We start from the raw sequence: 22777 nt of genomic DNA, 5'->3' as shown, positions 1-22777 counted from the left end.
CACATGACGATAAACATTTCGGTTAGAGGCAATTTTGCTGTACATCAACTCACGCACCAAACCGTAGTTGTCTTCGCCCATTTGAAAAACATCAGCCACGACCCGGAATCCGCAGTTACCATCTCCGATTACATCATTCCACCCTTCCACGTACGACATGATGATCGCAGGTATCCTTTCCTTGTACGGAAACTGATCAACATCGTTTCTTCCTATTCACCAAATAATTAATTATAGACAGTTAAGAAGACAGGAGTAACACTTTAAAACTATGTGCAATAAAAACAACCAAAACGTACCAGTTCTCAGGGGCATATTCACAGACGATGAAGATTGACTACGACTAGATGACGATGTCCGACCACGAGAACGACCACGACCAAGACCACGGATATACTCAAACGCACTCCTGTTCCGCCGTTGTCGACCTCGAGGACGGTCAACTCCTTCGGGTTCCTCATAATCTAAGTTAGACGGGTGGAACATGTCATGAAGCACATGAGTAGCGTCACGAATAATAGAAGGAAGGCTGGAGGACACTCGGTCGTACATCGAACGGAACTGCTCCAACTCTTCCTGTTCACGGTCGGCCGTTTGATTGTCTGCATGCTCACCAATAACAAGCGTCCTCCAGAATGAATGGACCTGATCAACATGTAACGACGCCCTTTCTTCTATAATAACGCGATGAATGGTGCATGCGCAAGGTAATCCATGAGTTACTGAAATAGTACACCCACACCGAGTATACACTTCGTCAGCCAAGTCCCTCACCCTGTTCAGCTCAGTGAGAATCAACCCCAAGCAGTAGTGCGACACACGACCATGGAGAATCTTAAATATAAAATGGCTATACATCGTACCATGTCGTCGTCTGGAGTCCTCTAGAGAGTTCCTGATGTCGTTCTTCTGAGTTTCAATTGACTTGTTCAGTCTAGCGAACAGTGTATCCAAAGCAGCGGTCGATGAATCAATCCAGTCCTTGGTAGCTCTATGAGCGCTCTCAACTCTACATGTTGTAGTGTTCCCAAAATGAAGTACCTGGTTTGTCCAATATTTGACAAACTTTTCCCTATGAGGGACCCATTGATGCATCACATAGTCCACCAGTGCCGGACACCACTGGTACGAATCCCTGAAGTTAGCCAATGCTCGCTCATACGCTTCCTCTGTGGTAGCCTGTAGGATCTTCCGCCACTTACCATTCACCAATCTCTCTGCCATTTCCAAATTCTTCCTGAAAAGGTTGTAGGCTTTCACTTTCACGCAGTTGTTGATGTGCCATGTGCACAATAAGTGGTTCGATTCGGGAAACAGCTCTGCTATGGGGGCAAAGAGACCTCCCTCACAGTCGCTGACGATGGCTGCTGGATGAACATTAGGCCCGATGTAGTTTCTCAGCTTCTCCAAAACCCAATAATAACTTGGAGCCGTCTCATCCCTGATGATTGCATGACCAATCAGATTGTTCTGGTTCGTTGGAGCCATCCCAACCATCTCAACCAGAGGGAACTTGTACTTGTTTGTCTTGTACGTTGAGTCGATCAAAATCACAAATGGCCAAGACTTGATCATATCAGCACAATCAGGATGCACAAGGAAAAGATGAGTCACCTCCGCTGTATCTTCATCAGAATCAAACCAGAATAGGTAACCACGTGATTGTGCCTGGTGTAGCAGTTGCTGTATAGGGTTCCTTCCCTCTGACCGTTCAAACCTGAGTTGCTGTCTGACGTTGTAGATGTGTCTTCGGTTTGGATGGTCTTCTGGAAATTTCTCTAACACAGATGCTAATATTTTAGCAGGCTTCACTTGAGCATCACTCATTTCTTTCACAACTAGTTTCGCAGCAGGACTTAAGCCGCTCAGTTGTCGATGACCCTCTTCATATACTATCATCTCATGGTTGTGATACCCCCATTTAGAGTAACCTATCACTTCCCAACCGTCACGACTCCGTAGTTGTCGAACCTTTACTCTGAACTCACACCCACAACCTTTCCGCTTTGTGTCAAACCGAGTGGCTGTACGAAAATCTCTTTCTTCTCTTTTGCGATAACGGTCACATCTCAAAATGCGATCCATTCTACCATCCCGTTGAGATTTATGAGTTGCTACTACCAAGCAAAATCCAGCTGCAATTGCAACCTGTTTTGCCCAATCAATCGCCTGTTGAGCTTCTTCGAATGGACCATCATGTCCAAATATCTCACTGTAATCATTTCCGTCTCCACCATATTCCTGCATCAATTATATATTACAATAAATACATTTAACGGATAATACATTTAATTTCTATATTTCCACATAATTAACACAAAAAAAAACATAATTATATATAATCAAACTTAATTTTTTTAAAAACCCAATTCGAATTTTCAAACTAAATTTAAAAATATACCAATTCGAATTTTCAAATTTAATTTTAAAAAAACCTATTTCGAATTTTCAAATTTAATTTACAAAAAACACATTTCGAATTTTTTAAAAAAATCATTTTCGATTTTTTATTTTCACAAAAAAATTAAATAAAAAACAACAACAAAATCAAAAAGGAAAAAATAAAAATTAATTATTAAAGGTGGCGTCTGCCAGGGCTGCCACACCCACTGGACTGGCGCCTGGCAGGGCCGCCTCACCCAGTGGAGTGGCGCCTGGCCAGGACGCCGGTCTGGTGGTCTGGGCGTCTGGGCTGGACGCCACTCTGGTGGTCTGGGCGTCTAGCCTGGACGCCACTCTGGTGGTTCTGGCGTCCGGCTTGGACGTCCAGGCTACGGTTTGGGCGTCCACCCTAGGCGCCGTAGCCACTACGACGGTAAACCGTGAATTTTAGCGATCACTTACCTCGTTTTCCGTCGACGACGACGTACTTCCGGCGTCCCCCGCATCTCCGGCCTGCCATCCAGTCTCCCCCGACGAGCCAGTACGGCTCCACATTTTTTACACCGAGATTATCTCAATTTTAGCAAAAGGGCATAATGGTCAAATCATAACATATTTGTGGGCTTTATATGGTAAATTGCGGGCGATGTTTAGCGTTTCACAAAAGTCGTCTAATCGGAAGCCTTATAAAACTTCATACGTTTATTTAACTTGAATTACACTCATCTAGTCATCTTACATATTATCTTGTTTTGTTATCGAACCTAATCAGATGTTTTTGAAACGCCCAAAATAGTATATGGGACTAACAAATTGAAACGGAGGGAGTAGGAAACTAAATCTATACTTTTATACTTGATTCAATATTTCATGACAATGTTAACTAAAAAACACATAGAAATAGGTTTGAACCCCTAACCTCATGGAATGTATACCACACGTCTTGCCATCTATCTTAACTAGCAATAATTTATGGTTCATTGAATCCACATAAATGTAAATAAATGTAGAATAAAAAAATCACCCAAACTAAAAACAAATGAAACTCATATTAATCTTTCGATTCTTATCAATAATTTAACATTATGTTCTAAATTATTAATACTGAAATATTAAAACACTTAATAATAATAATAATAATAATAACAATAATAATAATAAAACTATCAACATTCTAGGGCTAACGCCTGGGTCAACACGACAACACACTAGTTAGATTTTGTTACAAGACAAACATGATACTTTTTTATTTAAAAATAAATAAATAATGCAACATTTTGTTTTAGGGAGAAAAAGTTGAATATACATATCCTAACCATATTTGAAACATTAGAAATGTTTATATATTAATATTAAACTAGTTTAACCTCGTGCGTTGCACGAATTAAGTAGTCAATATTTGTTTAAATATTTTTCAAATTTATATTCAAAATAAAAAAATCATAATCTCATTAATTAATTTTGAAAGAAGCACCGTATTTAGTTAGTTTTGGAATATAGAAAGAGAAGAAAAAAGGATGATGTGAAAAATTTACCATATAATTATTCATATATATTTGAATTAAATCCTTGATCACAATCTATATCTATATCTATATCTAAAAAGGGTTCGGGTTTCAAACACTAGACCTCAAAGAAACAAGATCTACTTCCTTACCATCTTAGCCAATAACAATTGATGTCATCTATACATATAAATATAACTATAAATGACATGCATCAATTAAAAAGGAAATACGAGATAAGCAGTTTGAAAAAGAAAAATAAGAGAAATAAAATCAACATTTCACAAACAATAGAGTGCTAAAAAATATCTTTCAATACTCTTTATCAATTAGTAACATAATTTTTAACATTTATACATAACATACATAATCGATGATAATATATTTCATTATGTCAAAAAAAAGATGATTACATATCTCATAAAGAAACTATTTAATCAAAGTGGTAACCTTGTGCAACGCTCGGATCGCACACTAAGCTCGTTTCTTATTAAAAATCTTATAATTGTCAGGATTTCATAATTTGTAATTCGTTGATTGCAGTTCTTAACTGTAAATTTGTGATTATGTAATCAATGGTAATTATTTAATGAATTAGTATTAATTTTTTTAGAGAAATTAGTGTCAACTTTGACTATACCAAATGTGATTAATATGTCATTGATTAGTTTCCATTTCAATTTTTATTGTAATCATCATTTTTTTTATCTTTCTATCCAAGCCTATTGATTTTTTTTTTCAATAATATAACTTCAATAAAAATAATTCAGTGATTTAAATTAGGTTACTAAAGTTTAGTAAAAATAAATTTTAATTAGCCGAATTAGTAACATTACAGAATAAATATAATAGAGAATTAGTTTAATCAGTAAAAATAATTTAATTGTAGTACAAATATACTAAGTTAAATAAAAAAAATTAGTTAATTACTTTCAATTTAGAAAAAAAAAAAAAATTTTAATTTAGCTAAAATAAGGTGAAGATAATTAGAGAACTCCTTTTTATAATTGTTATATTTTTATTCTTCTTTGATTGTAATTTTGTACAATTATTTTTTCATTTTTTTTGGCATTTCACATTCATTCATCCTTCTTGCAAAATATTTATCCCTTAAATACCGTCCACGTGGCTCAGTCCAAGGTGATACTTGCCCACATAAAATTACTAAAATGTGGTTCAATGTATAAAACCGCTAATGGTATAATAGGCTTTATATACAGCTAATACTTAGAGGTCTATGCATAGAGCCTCTAATACAATTCATGGTTAGGCCGTCATAGCCCGTCCCAATCATTACAGAGGCCCTGTACAATTAAGATATGGTTAGGCCCTCCTTTTAATTTATTACTACAAAATGAAAATATTTAATATAGATAATATGCTTAATTTTATAAAAAAAAAATATATTTGGAATAGGAGATTCACGAAAAAATAAGATATATAATGCAATTTGATCTGACATCTTATGTATCGCACTTCCACTTTAATTGACTGTACAAATTTATTTCCAAAATAAAACTTTAGTGTTTTTAGAATGTACAAATTTCTTTTCAAAATAAAATTTGAGTTTTAAGGTGCGTTCTATACACCTGATTTTTACTTATCTGAACTTATCTTAATTTATCTAAACTTATATATGATCTTACATGAACTTATTTGTAACACCACAATAATTCTCCCTTTTCCAAACCACTTACTTTAAATAAAAATAGAGGAGAACCATTGGCATGTTACCGCCACGTGTTAAAACGTTAAGGCTTTATCAAAGTATTGCAGCGGAAATCCAACTTAAATATTAAAATAATATAATTTAGAAAACCAATAAGTCAAAGCTTACAAATTGGAACCATAAAGGCCCTTATTAAAACCAAACCAATATTCCAAAATCCCAAAACATAATTAAAATACTAAAACATAAATAAGTTCAACACAAAGAACGAATACTCTCAATCACACCAATCCCTTGACAATGCGTATGTCAAATCCCCGAACTTCACATCATCAAGCTAACTTGTGCAATACTGCTCCCCAATAATACAAGTGTAATAATTGGATCATCACAGGGTCATTGAAAGGCGAAGGCCATGACCAAAAGAAAACACACAAAAGCACGCAATCAGCAAAGCTGAGTACATACAAGCTACAACGTACCAAGCCTAGCATGCTCAACTAATTAAAGTAAATAAACATACAACATAAATTCATTAATCAAGACTCCACACTTAAACAATTCAATCGACTCAACATACTTGCTAATCAATTCCAAACACTTGACTCTTTATATTTAATTTAATTAATTTAATTTGAAATAAGCAATAGACGAGGTTTTCCAATCCACCAAATCATTTTTGTCCCAAATGACCATTTAAAATAAAAGTTTAGCGCGATGCAAGAATGGGCGCGGCTCCTGTAATCCCCCATATTTTAAAATATATTATAAATGAAATTATATATTATTTATAATATTTACTTGTATTTTTCCGGAATTTGATTTCAAAAGTTTCAAATTATTTTTGGGGTTGATAAACGATTTTATTACAAAGAACTTTTTATGAACCTTCCTTCTATAATTTATGTCCAACAAACAAACCAAACCCAGTTTACTTTCTTAATTGACCCATTAATTTAATGAGGCTCAATATCCCTACTTACCCTACTACCATCTCTCTTATAAATACCCCATACATCCCCAAAAATTTCCCCACACAAAAGGTTAGTCTTATTTTCTTTCTCCTTTGTTTTATTAATTTGTGTAATTATAATTATTGATTATGGATTTTGATTTTATTGTTTGAAATTAATTTAATTAGTATCAAATTGTATTTTGATGATTAAACTTTATAATTTCAGATTTCATAAATGTTATAATTTTCAGATTTTATAAATTTAATAACCTAGGGTTTTTAATCATTGAAAATCATGATTTTAGGGTTTTTTTGAACAATCAATTTAGGGCTTTTATAGTAATGATGTTTTGAAATTTTGGTAATTATACTACTAATTAGTTTAACTTAATTCCAGATTATTTTGAACACGTAAATTCGTGTTTTAATGTTTAGATTTTGGTTCGTTAATACTAATCCCGTTTTAATCCCGATCAGGTTCTGAACTCATCCGATTTTGACAAAAAAGTAGTGCTCATGTTTTAATCCCGTTTTAATCCCGATCAGGTTCTGAACTCTCGTGGCCAAATTCAGCCTCTAAATATGATTTTCGGGCAGTTTTTGATTTTTAACGAAGTTTTTTTTATGCTTAATGTTTATGATTAGTTTTGGGTTTTGATTTTATAGTATAAAGTTTATATTTTTAGTATCAAAATCATGTTTTAAACTAATAATTTCAGATTATAATTGTTGTTATAATTTTCAGATTTTATAAGTTTAAAAACCTAGGGTTTCAATTTATTTAAATTGGGATTTTAGGGTTCTTATGACTAATTAAATTGGGGCTTTTGTTCCTATTGTATTTCTAATGCATAATTAACCATAAAAACATGTTTTTAATGAATTTTTAAGGAGTTTTAATCTAAATTATATTGTTGGAAATTTGGTTAAGTATTAATTTATTATTGTTGCTTGTTTTCTAGGAAGTGATTATTTCTTAGGAGACTTTTAAGTGATTAAAAGTGGCACAAAGGATTGTTTATACGAGGTATGTACATGTCTACTTCGTTGTAAGTAGTATCATGTTTAGGTACCAAAGAAAAGAACTTAGTTTCATGATTAGAGAACACTTGGATGAAAATTGTTTGGTTATACATTTAATTAATTCATGTGCTTATGTTTATGAGACATGTTTTGGTGAATTGATTATGTTTGTATGGAATTATGGATGCAAACATGTTGAATTATATTGGATTAATTGTTTGTATAGAATGTTGATACAAGCATATTTTTACTGGATCGGTTTGTTAACCACATTTGGATTATTAAAGGATTGAAATTGAATGGTTTAAGTGGAGTGAATTTATTAATTATTCCACAAGGTTGTTATTTATTTTATTACTCGAGCATGACTTGTTAGTATGTTGAGTAAAAGTGGATTAAGCCGAAATGGCTAGGTGGGTTGACTATGTTCAACAATTTTGAATAATTTGGAAGTTTAATGGAATTAAAGGTCAACTTGTGATGTGATCACCATTGTCCTAAATAAGATTAAAAGTGAATTGATGTATGATTGTTATGTATGGTCTTCTTGAATGAGTCGGCTATTAATTAAAATTGTAATCACGTAAAGTGAAACATGGATGAGCAGTAAAACTCTGGAAAGCGTGCACTTCTAGAGTATTGACAATTATGGGTTGGGGTACACGGTGGTAGCCCGTGGCTTTTCGAGTCTTGTTTAATCAACATGTCCTCTTTTCTTTTGGTATTTACATTTTTATTTTATAATGAAAGTTAGATGGGATCCTAGACTAACTTTGTGAGAATGGAGTAGCGCCCATTCTTGCATCGCGCTAAACTTTTATTTTAAATGGTCATTTGGGACCAAAATGATTTGGTGGATTGGACAACCTCGTCTATTGCTTACTCCAACTAAATTAATTAAATTAAATATAAAGAGTCAAGTGTTTGGAATTGATTAGCAAGTATGTTGAGTCGATTGAATTGTTTAAGTGTGAAGTCTTGATTAATGAATTTATGTTGTATGTTTATTTACTTTAATTAGTTGAGCATGCTAGGCTTGGTACGTTGTAGCTTGTATGTACTCAGCTTTGCTGATTGCGTGCTTTTGTGTGTTTTCTTTTGGTCATGGCCTTCGCCTTTCAATGACCCTGTGATGATCCAATTATTACACTTGTATTATTGGGGAGCAGTATTGCACAAGTTAGCTTGATGATGTGAAGTTCGGGGATTTGACATACGCATTGTCAAGGGATTGGTGTGATTGAGAGTATTCGTTCTTTGTGTTGAACTTATTTATGTTTTAGTATTTTAATTATGTTTTGGGATTTTGGAATATTGGTTTGGTTTTAATAAGGGCCTTTATGGTTCCAATTTGTAAGCTTTGACTTATTGGTTTTCTAAATTATATTATTTTAATATTTAAGTTGGATTTCCGCTGCAATACTTTGATAAAGCCTTAACGTTTTAACACGTGGCGGTAACATGTCAATGGTTCTCCTCTATTTTTATTTAAAGTAAGTGGTTTGGAAAAGGGAGAATTATTGGGGTGTTACAACTCCATTCTCACAAAGTTAGTCTAGGATCCCATATAACTTTCATTATAAAATAAAAATGTAAATACCAAAAGAAAAGAGGACGTGTTGATCAAACAAGCCTCGGAAAGCCACGGGCTACCACTTTGTACCCCAACCCATAATTGTCAATACTCTAGAAGTGCACGCTTTCTAGAGTTTTATTGCTCATCCATGTTTCACTTTATGTGATTACAATTTTAATTAATAGCCGACTCAATCAAATAGACCATACATAAAAATCACACATCAATTTATTTTTAATCTTATTTAGGACAATGGTGATCACATCACAAATTGACCTTTAATTTCATTAAACTTCCAAATTATCCAAATTGTTGAACATAGTCAACTCACCTAGCCATTTCGGCTTAATCCACCTTTACTCAACATACTAACAAGTCATAATTGAGTAATAAAACAAATAACAACCTTGTGGAATAATTAATAAATTCATTCCAATTAAACCATTCAATTCCAATCCTTTAATAATCCAAATGTGGTTAACAAACCAATCCAATAAAAATATGCTTGTATCAACATTCCATACAAATAATTAATCCAATATAATTCAACGTACTTGCATCCATAATTCCATACAAGCATAATTAATTCACCAAAACATGTCTTATAAACATAAATACATGAATTAATTAAATATATAACCAAACAATTTTCATCCAAGTGTTCTCTAATCATGAAACTAAGTTCTTTTCTTTGGTACCTAAACATGATACTACTTACAACGAAGTAGACACGTACGTACCTCGTATAAACAATTCTTTGTGCCACTTTTAATCACTTAAAAGTCTCCTAAGAAATAATCACTTCCTAAAAAACAAGCAACAACAATAAATTAATACTTAATCAAATTTCCAGCAATATAATTTAGATTAAAACTCCTTAAAACTTCATTAAAAACATGTTTTTATGCTTAATTAATCATTAGAAATGCAATAGAAACAAAAGCCCCAATTTAATTAGTCATAAGAATCCTAAAATCCCAATTTAAATAAATTGAAACCCTAGGTTTTAAAATTATAAAATCTGAAAATTATAATAACAATTATAATATGAAATTATTAGTTTAAAATATCAAAAACATGATTTTGATACTAAAAATATAAACTTTATACTATAAAATCAAAATCCAAAACTAATTATATGAACATTAAGCAAAATTAAGAAAACAAAGGAAGAAGAAGGGGGGAAGGTGGTGCGGTGGCAGGCGCCGGCTGGGTGGTCGCCGGCGACCAGGTGGCGGCGGCGGCAGGGGGGTGCGCCGAAGGTGGCTGGGCGGCAGCAAGGAAGAATGGTGAGCCATTCTCACGTAGGAAAGGAGAAAAGAAAAAAAAAAGAAAGAAAAGAAAGGAAAATATAATACTAACCTTTTTTGTGTGGGAAAAATTTTGGGGATGTATGAGGTATTTATAGGAGAGAGAGTGGTGTAGGGCAATTTATAAGATTGAGCCTCAAAAATTAATGGGCCAATCAAGTAAGTAAAGTGGGTTAGGTTTGTTTGTTGGACATAAATTATAGAATGATGGTTCATAAAAATCATATTGTAATAAAAATAATTTTCCACCCAAAATAATTTGAAACTTTTGAAATTAAATTCCGGAAAAATACAAATAAATATTATAAATAAAATATAATTTCATTTATAATATATTTAAAAATACGGGGGATTACATTATTAGCCCTTAAAACTTATTTTAGTTATAAATTAAACTTGGGTAACCCTGATTAACACTTATTATAACTTATTTGAACTTATTTTTCCTGAACTTATCTTATCTAAACTTATTAACCCTTATCTAAATTTAATAACCTAGAAATAAGGTGAACATAACAGGGCTTTAGAGTCGTGAATGTATGTATACAATTAAGTTTTTACTTCGTATCACACTACAAAACTAACAGTGAATGCTTAAAAAAAAAAAAAAAATTCTCCTAAGAATCGAACCTTGAACCACTAGTAACAATGACAAGCACGTAACCATTGAGCTAAACAATATTATAAATGTTGTAATGCACTACAAAGTATATAACCATTTATACTAATTTGGGCCTCATTAGATTTTGGTCTATGTGCAGCTGCTCGAGCTGCACTGCCTGTACATGATAAGGGCCAACCCTGTTGACTGTGGATAGTATTGTGACATGTGAAAAATAGTTTTTAAACCAATGTATACTCCGCATAAAGAATTAGTTGATGTTAATCCGTGTCTAATATTTGGATGATTTACAAAAGCGTGGCTTTTAAAAAGTTTTTTTTTAACAATTCTGTGTTGGAATAAAACTAATTTACAAAATGTAGTCCACGTAGTTTGGCATAATTTTTTTTACAGACAAACCGCTAATTTATTTATGAAAAAAATAAACTTATTCGAGCCTACATGGACAATAATTCCGTATATAAGTTTTATCTAGATGTAAAAGTGTAAATAAGTTTTCAAACCACCACACTTTTGTAAATGACAGCCTGCATTTAGGGTGCGTTCTATTCACCTGATTTTTACTTATCTGAACTTATTAGCCCTTATTAAATCTTATTGGGTTTTTCTAAGGTATGCCCCCTAGATCTTTCGTTTCTAAGATGTACCCATGCTTTTCTCAAAGTTATAAGTTGTGCCCTCCACCTCATGATATTTTATCAACAATACCCTTTGACAGTCATATTCGTTAACGAAAGTTAAGTTATTTATCAACAATGGTAGCGTTATTAAATTGACACATGTCCCATTCTAATTGGTTTAATACTTAAAAAAAATCAGTAAATAATATAATAAAAAAGGTTACTGTAAACGTCAAAAGTTACTGTTAACAAGCATGGGTACTAGGGGTATTCAAATTCGGGTACCCGAAAATGCGGGTACCCGGATTTTCGGGTAGTCAATCACTCGACCCATGTCCCGACCCGAGAAATTCGGGTACCCGGACAGGTTGATGGGTACCCAAATAAAAAAAAAAACTTAAAATAAAGAAAGTTTATTTTTAATAAAGAAAAAAAAAACTTAAAATACAAGAAGTTTAATACACTACTAGAAAAAGCTCAATTACCGATGGGAAATACTGATGGTCATCGGTAAAAAAATAATTTACCGATGGTTTTTTCAATCAATCGGAATTTCTCAAAATACCGATGGCCTGACCATCGGTATATTTTTTCCTATGGCTTTTATCCATCGGTAAATCTTATTTTTATAAAAGAAAATTAAAATTATTTTCCGATGGTTAAAAGCCATCGGTAAAAAAATTTACCGATGGTATTTTACCGATGGCTTTAAGCGGTTCTTTAAATTTTTTTTTTTTTACAAAATTAAAAAACTAGATTAACCCTAATCCGGGCCCTCCCCTTTCCCCTTTTCTCTTTCTTCTCTATTTTTCTCTCCTACGCCTCTTTCTATCTTCTCTCCTCTCCTCTCCTCTCTCATACGCCTTCTCCCTCACACACCTACTCCTCTCTCTCCTGTCTTCTTCTTTATCTTTCTCTTCTCTTTCTCGATTTCGTCCTCTTTTCTCACCTCCGGTTTATTTTTCTCATGGTCTTCGTGGATTTTATTGGTCATTGTTGATGAATTTCGTGCGAATTCGGCGACATTATGGTCTTTTTGGTCAAATTCGTCTACAAAAACTCCAGATCTGGAGTTTTTATGGGCGAATATGACCATTTAAACCTTAAGTAGAGGAATTTTGGCCATAAAATTAAAGGTATGTTCGTTTTTGTTTGATTTTGTGTTGATTTTTTTTTTTATTTGATTTTGTGGGTTGTTTGAGTTATTTAGTAGGTTTAATACTTTGATTTTGTGGGTTGATTTCGCTTTTTTAGTTGGTTTGGTTTTTGGTATGTGGGTTAATTTTGGCTATTTTTCTTGATTTGCATTATGTGGTTTGATTTTGGTTATTATTCTTGATTTTTGTTGTTTTTCATTTAATTGTTTGATTTTGGTTATTTTCTTGATTTTCGTTGTTTTTTGTTTTCTGGGTTGATTTGCATGTTTTACCAGGGCGGAGGGTGGTCATGATTGTCTGTTGGTGTTTGAGGTGGTGGTAGATGGTTTTGGGTGGTGGTGTAGGCAGTTTGGGATGTATGGTAGGGGTAGGGGGTATGGGCAGTGGGTGGGTAGGGGGTGTATTATTTTTTTTAATTTTTTTAAAAATAATACCGATGGTTTTTCCCATCGGAAAATCGAAAATACCGATGGGTTTTTGCCATCGGTAAAATATCCCGATGGCTTAAGCTATCGATATTTTAAAAAAATCCGATGGTTTTTGGCCATCGGTAAAACCATCGGTATTTTCGTTTTTACCGATAAATTGTCATCCGATGGCCAAATACCGATCCCGATGGCTTAAGCTATCGGTATTTTAAAAAAATCCGATGGTTTTTGGCTATCGGTAAAACCATCGGTATTTTCGTTTTTACCGATAAATTGTCATCCGATGGCCAAATACCGATGGCGGCCATCGGTAAATTGAATACCGATGGTTTTTTATACTTTTACCGATGAATTTTGGCCATCGGTATTTGGCTCATTTCTAGTAGTATGCTGCAACTAAAATCAATAACAAAAATGCTTCTAACACACGAATTGAAAGTAATCAATATTCAACCCAGGAATTGAAAGAAATTGAGGGGAAATAACAATTGCAAATACAAAATATCAAAGATAAAATAGAGGAGAACAGTGAAACACTCAAACACCATTATCATTCCCAAATGAACAACTTGGCAATTTGTACTCAAACTCGCGCGGTTGCCGCTGCAGTGGGAATCTCTCGTGTGGTTGTCCATTGTTCCGCTGCGGTGGAGATCTCTCATGCAATTGTCCGTCGTTCCGCTGCGGTGGGACCGAAGAGTCGAAGACCCCTTGTGTGGTTCAATGACATCGATTCACTTGGTTGATAAAAGGCTTGTTGTGGGAGTGTGTGATTGTGAGTTAAGGAAAGAGATGAAAGAGGGGAGAGAGAAGAGAGGAGAGAGAGTTAAGAGAAGGGGAAGGGGAGAGTGACGGCTGTTAGTGTTAGGTTGTATAAAGCCCTAATTGCCTTACTACGGTACTACCTACAATGAGGAGTTTGAGGGGGATTTTTTTATTTTTTATTTTTAATTCGGGTAATCGGGTACCCGTTTCTGAAAAAATCCGATCCATGTCCCGACCCGGATAGAAGGGGGGTTGGGTACCCGACCCGAAAAAACAATTTTTTTTCCTAAAATTCCCATCGGGTATTTGCCGGGACAGTCGGGTCGATTATTTTTTAACATCCCTAATGGGTACAATTTAGAAACCGAAGAAATTTAGGGGCATAACTTAGAAAACCGAAAGAAGGTAAACAGAACAAGGCCTTAGTTTATTTATTTATTTTTTATTTTTTTTACGGGGCCTTAAGCATAGCCAACCGTTAACCATTTAGGATGGTTATTGGGAGGGAGAATGTGAAAAAATAATTAAAAAATGAAGAGAGAAATTTTTGGGAATAAAAAGCAATAATCTGGTTGTGGAAATAACCAGGTTATAAAGCTTGGTTATTGAGTGAAGTAGTAGGCCAATTTGCTTGGTCATTGAGTGAAAGAGGGAGATTGTGTGGTGGGGTTGGGTAAAAGTAAGAGAGATAAGATGTGTAACCATAGTCAATTATTAAGTGGGTATAAGAGTGGTTATAAATGAGGTGGAATATAGAGAAATTAATTAAATAAGTGATAACTATGGGTGCTTATCGAGCGAGTCGATCACAAGCTGAGGGGTGCTCGACTCAACTCGAAAACTTTTTACGTGTGCTCAACTCGTGCTCGCTAAAGTTTCGAGTAAATAAAACCTGCTCGACTCGTGCTCGTTAAAGTTTTGAGTCGAGTCGAGTAGCTCACGATCTGCTCGTTAGAATTTTTGTCCTTCTATTATTGTATGCCTTTATTTATTTGTTCAATTTATATTGTTTTCCATATTATATACAGATATTATTGAAGATTTACTCTTTCTTTACTTATGATATAAATTAAGACTTAATAAGTGTCAAATTTGCTTAAACATACTAACTTTGTTTGTAAATTTTATATTAATAATACATTATCGAGTTGCTCACGAGCTTATCGAGTCGAGTTTAAGTTTGCTCAACTCGTGCTCGTTAACATTTCGAGTCGAGTCAAATTTGAGTTGAGCTATCTCGAGTCGAGTTTTGACCGAGCGTTGACCGAGTCGAGTATGAGTTGCTCAGAAGTTGCTCAACTCAATTAGCATCCCTAGTGATAACCATAATGGTTGTGGGCAACCATTTTGTTTACTTTTAGGTTATTTTTGAAAAAAAGATTACCTAATTGCGTGGGACAACTTGGTAAAACAAAAAAAATGCAAGCTTGGATGCAATTAAAACCTGAAGAAAGATCTCCGGCGACGGGAGGATGCCGGAGTTGAATATTTTGAAGTGGTTCTTCTTCAATTTTTTCTTGATTCATATCTCACCCACTGCATCAGCAATCAGGTTTACTGTTTACCCTTAATTTACAATTTTGCAAATTTGTGGTTTCATCAATTGGGTTTTGCTTTGAATGTTAAATCTGTAGTTTTTAGAATTTGAGGCTAAGAATTGGTTGGTTGTTCCAGTAATTAGAGTAAATAAATTGATCATATCTTATTGATTAACGATGATATGATAATTTGTTTAGTATTTTGAATAATAGGTGAGAGTTATTTATGTAGTTGAATTTCTATGTGTAAAAATCATGTCTTGAAGCTTATGCTTCTCCAGTCCTCCCAAGCTTCATTACAGGGATACAAAGGGTCGTGATGTAGACGGGATTTGATCCGAGGCCTCGGGCACCACCCCCAAAATTTTAACTTAGCATAAACAATCTTCACTACTCTTTAGGTTAATGTAATGCATTTATCATGTGACTCTAAAAATGGTTTTTTTTTTTTTTTTTTTTTTTTTTTTTTTTTTTTTTTCTTCTTCTGCTGATTATAGTGTAAATTAAGGAAATTTAGTTATTTTTGTAAGGCTTTGATTGTTGTTGTAAGAAAGACTTTTTTTCAAAAAAGAAAATTACAAGATTATTATCTTTTTAGAATGTTAACTATTAATCAATGAAGCAAATTACCTAACAGCTAACACTCATTAGTCATTATGAAAATGAGTAGCTTAATTGCAACCAAAGAGGTTTCTTTCGCAGTGTGATTCATTAACTATTGTTTTTGTGAGAAATTTGGTGGCTTGAGAAATGAGAACTTGTGTAATACCAGGAGAGATATTCTGTCTTTGTGCGTATAGTAAGTGTTATCTCCTCATGACATAGTAGTATGATGGAGTATAGAGCATGCAGATTAAAGATGCATGCAGAAAGAGGCAATTCTGCAAGGAACAGTGTGGTAAAGTATAGAGCCACTCAGTGCCCATATGTTCCTGTCCATGAACTAATTGATGGTTGCTTTAAAGTAGGCTTCAGGGTTGTGAGGAACGGGAAAACTTAATAGGAGTTTGGCTGTACATATTATTCTCGTAGTTTGTAAATGGCTGGAATGCTATTTTTAGTTGGAACTAACTAAGAGTTGAAGAGGCGTAGTTGGTTGATTTGATTGTCTTGATTTGGTAATTTAGACTCTTTAGAGGCAGTAAATGTCAGAAGCTATCTGTTGCCCATGTTTTGGGGCTATCAAACAAGGATGCAGTAGCCCTTTCTTTTCTTTATTCTAAATGAGGGATTTCAAGCACGCCAATAGTTTTATAATTTCATTTAGTGTCAGAACTCCAATTATCCCTTCCTAAAGCTCTAGAGATTAGATATGATCAAGATTTAGGTTAGACGAGGCATTTGCTGTCTTTATCTGTTAGTTTTGAAGTACATCACTTGATTGATGCTTAGTTAGACATACGAGCTAGGACATTTATTCCGATGATGTAACATCTTTTGACTGTATTATATACGTATTATTAGGGCTTGTGTAGTAACGAGCATTAATTTTGATGAAATATGCTTGACTGGCCAGTGGCCAGAGTCATAATTTAGGAATAACTTAATACTTCTTTTGGTACTCATGGTGTTGGTCTTGTTGGTTGGCTGGTCACATGAATATGCGTGGATGTACCTGTCGACAAGGATAAGATATTTTAATATACTTATTCTGTTAGCATACGTTGAAGTCAAACTCACTCAATTTTTGTGGTGTACTTTCCCTGTAGGAGGGATGTAGGTCTTCAACTTCATGCATGCAGAAATACAGTTCAAGGAAGATATTTATTAGCGGATGACAATGGTATGTGACTGTCCCCCAAAAGTAATGAAATCATACTTCTACTTGTCATTAGTATTCATTAATATGCAAGTTTATTGGACTAGACTAAGAAGGAAACTATGTAAGCACACCTGTTCCGCTGAACATAAAATATGCTAGATGTAAAATGGGATGGGCTAATTTGCTCTATTGACCTTTGTGCCATTTGAGAATGAGAATGTTCTGGTGTCCAGCAATATTCTATCAAATTCTTCATCTTAAAAAGAAGTTATGCTTACATATGAGAGGCATTGGTTGAGGAAGGGATGCTGATATGAGATATGAGTCAGACTGCTAGTAGTGATTTGAAAGGTGCAATCTATGTTTCTAGGTTTATGAGTTTATCGCATCCGTACAAGGAACATGTGGCGATGGCATTTATTTTAGTGGGAGTAATGAGGACCTATTTCTTTGACCTAATTTGCTGGAGCCTTTTAGTACTTTGCTGCAGATTGATTATGCAAAATTGATTCTCGGTCAGAACTATCATATGTTATGTACAGAATTAACACAAGTGATGTTCTTAATTATCTTATACGAAGTCATTTTTGTTAATTGTTGCTCTTTGGAGGTTATCTGGCTTGTCACTGTTTTTTTAGGGGATAGCAAGTTCCTTTTTCTACATTTGATTTTTTTAAATTTAAGCTTGTAGTCTAACATATGAGATTAGGTGACTAACCCATAAGGAAATTTTTACCACTCATCTAGAAAAGAATAATCATATATCTGTGGGAAATGGGGCAATCTCTTATTCTCACGTATGACTTAAAGTTATTTTATCAGTTTTCTTTGGTTTTTGTTTCTTGTCACCTTCAATATTGTGTTTCTTTCCCATTATAAAAAACTAAAATATCGTGTTTCTCTTTCCTGGAAACCTGCTCATTATTTTTACTGCATTATAGGCTATGTCTGTGATGCTCTATCAGTGGATCCCGAGTCACGCTGTTGCCCCCAAAAAACAGGACAATACTCTTGTCAGTGAGTTATATTCTTACCGATTTATGAATTTATGACAAGTGGTGATTGGTTATTATTTGAAAAAAAATAGCTTGCTCTTGACCTTTTTTGCACAGAGGGTGCAACCTGATTTCACAATGCTGCAACTCGTATGAATTTTGTGTTTCATGCTGCCTGAATCCGTTGCAGGTATTATCTTTTCCCCTTTTTATCTTTAGTGGAACCTTGGACAATTTTCTGGTCATGCTCATCTGTTCTTTTTGTATCATCAGACTCAAAAAGAACTGGCAGTAAAGGTGAAGATAGCCAAGGCAGCAAATGCAGGTAGACAATCTAAAATTTAAAGCTCCTCTGTTACTTCTTAGCCATCGAATCCTGTAGTGCTTGCTGTAACCTTGTTTATACATGGGTGTTGCCTCCATCTTGTGGTATCTTATTAATATAGAAGTAAAGTCTGTTACATATGCACCAAAGAAAATACTCCGTAGACAAAACAATTGCTCTATGTCTCTATGAGGCCAAGGTTATTTTGTACTTTCAACTTGCCAAATTGCATCTTTGTGCTACCTGTTAGGATGATAATTGTATGCTATGTGCGGCAACGTGCCACTTCTGCAGGTACTTACAATTCCGTTTTTGATTTCTGTGCTGGGAGGTGCCGTCACAATTCTGAGAGTGTGGTATGTATTGTTTTTCTTTTTAATTCCCTATTTATCAATTGGAACATTGACCGGGTTCCGTGCTAATCTTAAACTTGCTTTTTGTGGAGTATGGTTGTGTTGATTCAGTTGTTCATGTAGGTAGCTGCATTGCCATGATTCTTTCTCCTTGTCATAGGGGAAATTACTATAATAAAATTACTGTATCTTACCATAAATTACTATTATATGCGCTTTCAACTGTCAAGGTTTGACTTAGGTCTTTTCTCCCCAATAGAATTCAGCAAAAACGGTTCTAGACTCTAGAGATCTTAGGCAAAATGCAAGCTGAAGCTAAATTCAGTGTCGTTTTTATGTTTGGATTTGGAACTTATATTGAGTTTAATTTCATGCCTTGATTAATTATATAAGTTGACTGGTCACTGATTTTCAGGTACACGAAAATGCTTACTTGAGTGATTTCCACCACTGCTTTTCTTTGCCATCAAATACCTCAGGTCAGCTGCAGCATTTTGACAAACACTCTTTCACATTGGCTTAAGTTTATTAGAAACGCTTGTTGAATTCTTCATTGGCCTCTGACCTGTAATTAACTGTACTTTTTGCTAATTTTATCCAACGTATTAACTTCACATTATCACTTACCTATGTGTCTGTGTTAATTCCGTAAAGAACTCTGCGGATTATTTTCCTTATTCAATTTTGTTTCCTTTCCCCATGATCCTCTGCAATTAAGTATTTGTCCATAGCTTTCTGACTTTATCACCACATTTTTCTGTGAAACAGGATCCTCTGATACACTGATGGAATCAAGACTAGCTGGCATTAGCATTGTTGTTGGAAGGTGTGAAGCTTATGATCTGATTATACATTTTTTTTAATTACTTCTATTGGTTTATCAATGGAAGTTGATTTGGTGTAATTTGTGGTGGGACAGGCAGGGTGAATCATGTAACTCTGTTTGCAAGTTGAGTGGGAAGTCGTGTGTTCCTAGCAGGCTTTTGGTGCTCAACCAATGTGAAATGTAAGCTATAACATTAAATTATTTGTTTCTTAATGCAAGACTGCAACATTTGCAAGACACTTATTGTTTCTCTGTCCACCAAATGCTTTGTTTCACTGATCAAGTAGCTCATTGTTTCCTTTTTACCTTTGCTGAATAGGAGTATCCTGCCTTATTTTTTTTAAAAATTATTAATTTATTGTATTTATTTATTCATGTTTGCATTTATTTTCACTCACCAGCAAACATGACTAATTCTTCATATAACATGCTATTTAAAGGGAAAATAAACTTTAATGGGGAAAACCTCCTTTTGCTTAGAAAGCTCGAAATTCTTTTTTTTTTTTTAATAAGTTCAGATAAGCTGTTTATAAGTTTTTTAAGGCCTACCTATATTCAATTAACAACCAAAATAAGTTAAGATAATTTCCAGTAAGCACAGATGAGCTCCAAAATGCTCAGAGCAGTACAGTTCAGTTTAATGAAATTTAGTAAATGTGAATATGTGATGGTCATCATGTGCTGCACAGCTTTTTTTTTTTGATGCTTTATATCTCTTTCAGTAATTGTATATATATTGTGCTGTCTGTGATGGTAGTATGCAGAAATACATGAACTGCAAAGGAGGGTGTTTAGCAAGCATGGGGCCAGATCAGCCAGCAGAAGTTAGCGATGGTGCACCTAAGCAATTGGTATATACTATTTACACCCTACTCTCTCTTTATTGAACTGCTGATAAAGGGTAAAAAAAAATGGACTTTTTTGAGTTTTTTCTGGATTTTGGAATTAAGTGTGGCATTTTGTTTTCTTATCATTTCTCTTTAAGTAAGTATAATAATTTCAATTGGAGTGACATAATCCTTTAGCATTGGTAGATACATACAGCTCAGCAACCAGTTCAATTGGTCCTGTATTCACTGTCAACCTCAAATGCAACTGAAATTGAAATAGAAAAGTAAAAATAAGAAAAAATGCAATGATAGGAAGAAACATAATAATTGACCGGATTGCCTGTTGGTTAATGTTTTTGGTAACCACACTAAACAGGCCTGCCATATTGCTGATACACATGTCCACTTAGGCGAAATTTAAAAACACTATCATAGACTGAAAGCCTGGACTTATGTAGGTTTTTCTCCAAAGATTAATAGATAATTGAAAGATGGATATAAGAGGATTGAATATAGTTGGGCTCTTTGATTGTGTGTGTTCATGTGCTTTAGTCTTTAAACATCTATATCGTAGAGAAATCCTGATGTGTGCTTCATTCTTATCCTTCCCATCCTTGCTAGCTTACATGGTGTATCGATGTCATTTTCTCAGCTAATAATTAGTGGATTTTTCATGAGTCATTGTTCTATGGTTGATTTTTTAGACTGCAATTTGGGTTTAAATGGTAGTAGCATGAAGATGATTGCATTTCCATAGTGACATGTTGAAACTGGATGATTTATTTCTGAAGTTCAGGGTTGCGAATTTTCCCTTTTAATTGATCTGTAGTGAAAGATTACCTGAAACTAAATCAAGGTTATGATTACTTTTTTTCTTTATCCAGTACCCGGGAGCATGCTTATACACAAAATCACAGACGATGTTCACTTGTGATGGTTTGCATCAGCATACAAGAAGGCTTTGTCCCTGTGCCTAGTGATGACTTGTTTAATTCCATGTTCTGGTAAGGCCCTGTTCTGTTCACCTTATTTCCACTTATTTCAGGGTTAATAAGTTCAGATAAGGGTTAATACGTTCAGATAAAATAAGTTCAGGAAAAATAAGTTCAGATAAGTTGTGATAAGGGTTAATCAGGGCTACCAAGTTTATTTATAACTAAAATAAATTATAATAAGGGCTAATAAGTTTAGATAAGTAAAAAACAGGTGAATAGAACACACCATAATCTCTTTCATTTATGTATCTTCATGGCCCGACTGATTTGTGCCTCTTTATATGCAAAGTAGTTGGATTTTCTTGGGTTACACACCAATGGGGTTATTTGGGGTCCTCTGGTCAGTGTTCTGCAATGTGATTGGCTACATGCTAATTAGTAATTAGAGGCCTTTTTTTTTTCCCCTTTTCTTTTCAGGATTTTAGTCCTAGGTGTGGAAATGGAAGTATTGTTAATACAATCTCACTGCCCTAAATCTGTGATTTTTCTCTAACTTCAAATTTGCCTTTTAAAATTTCAACATTTCAGGCCCGGAATGGCTGGTGACATTTGATTTCCATCAGTGGCTTATTGAACCTGGGGCATTAGGAGGGTTTTGCTTACTTAGTCTTGGTTAGCTGGTTTTATCATTTATTCTTTGATTATCTGTGGAATATGTCGCTTCACAAATTGGATGCATGCAAGTAACATGGTTTGAGTTATTTCACCGTTGTAGTTAGAGGCGGGTTTAGAATTGTATATAACTCAAGAAATTAGGCTGTGGAAAGATTGCTACATAATTATAAAGTGATATTCAAGGATTTTCAGTTTTCAGTTGTGTTACAGTGTTAGTTCATTTCCTCTCATACTCTCCTTATATTCATCTGCATATTTGATTTCACCAGTTTGTGACCGTAATTAGTGACCGCAGTGAATTCATTCTTGGGCTTGCTTGGTTGACAGGAAAATCGGACCTTAGTTAGAGTGTGTCCTACATGGACATTGGACCTTAATGCCATGAAGCACAAGGTAGTAACTCAGTTTGCTTATGAGTTGTGTTATGCTTGTGTTCACTCATAGTCCAGTGGTAAAAACTAACAGTGCACTAGTAGAGTTGTACAAGTCGATGAGTCTGGCAAGCTTGAGTAGACTTGCTACTTCA

The 22777-nt window shown here is 34.3% G+C and overlaps 1 protein-coding gene across 1 annotated transcript; it reads left to right on the top strand.

Moving 5' to 3' along the window:
* Positions 1-15198: 15198 nt before the first annotated feature.
* Positions 15199-22449, top strand: LOC110689256. Its single transcript, XM_021865997.1, has 12 exons — positions 15199-15564; positions 17260-17333; positions 18254-18329; positions 18425-18497; positions 18581-18632; positions 18927-18988; positions 19401-19464; positions 19754-19811; positions 19905-19991; positions 20569-20662; positions 21526-21645; positions 22165-22449. Exons 1-11 carry the CDS (start codon positions 15485-15487, stop codon positions 21616-21618), a joined length of 813 nt encoding a protein of 270 aa, XP_021721689.1. The 5' UTR covers positions 15199-15484; the 3' UTR covers positions 21619-21645; positions 22165-22449.
* Positions 22450-22777: the final 328 nt, after the last annotated feature.

Source organism: Chenopodium quinoa, unplaced genomic scaffold (assembly GCF_001683475.1).
Source record: "Chenopodium quinoa cultivar QQ74 unplaced genomic scaffold, ASM168347v1, whole genome shotgun sequence".
NCBI lineage: Eukaryota > Viridiplantae > Streptophyta > Magnoliopsida > Caryophyllales > Amaranthaceae > Chenopodium > Chenopodium quinoa.
Note: the sequence above shows the minus strand (reverse complement) of the source record. Positions and strands in the feature narration are given on the sequence as shown.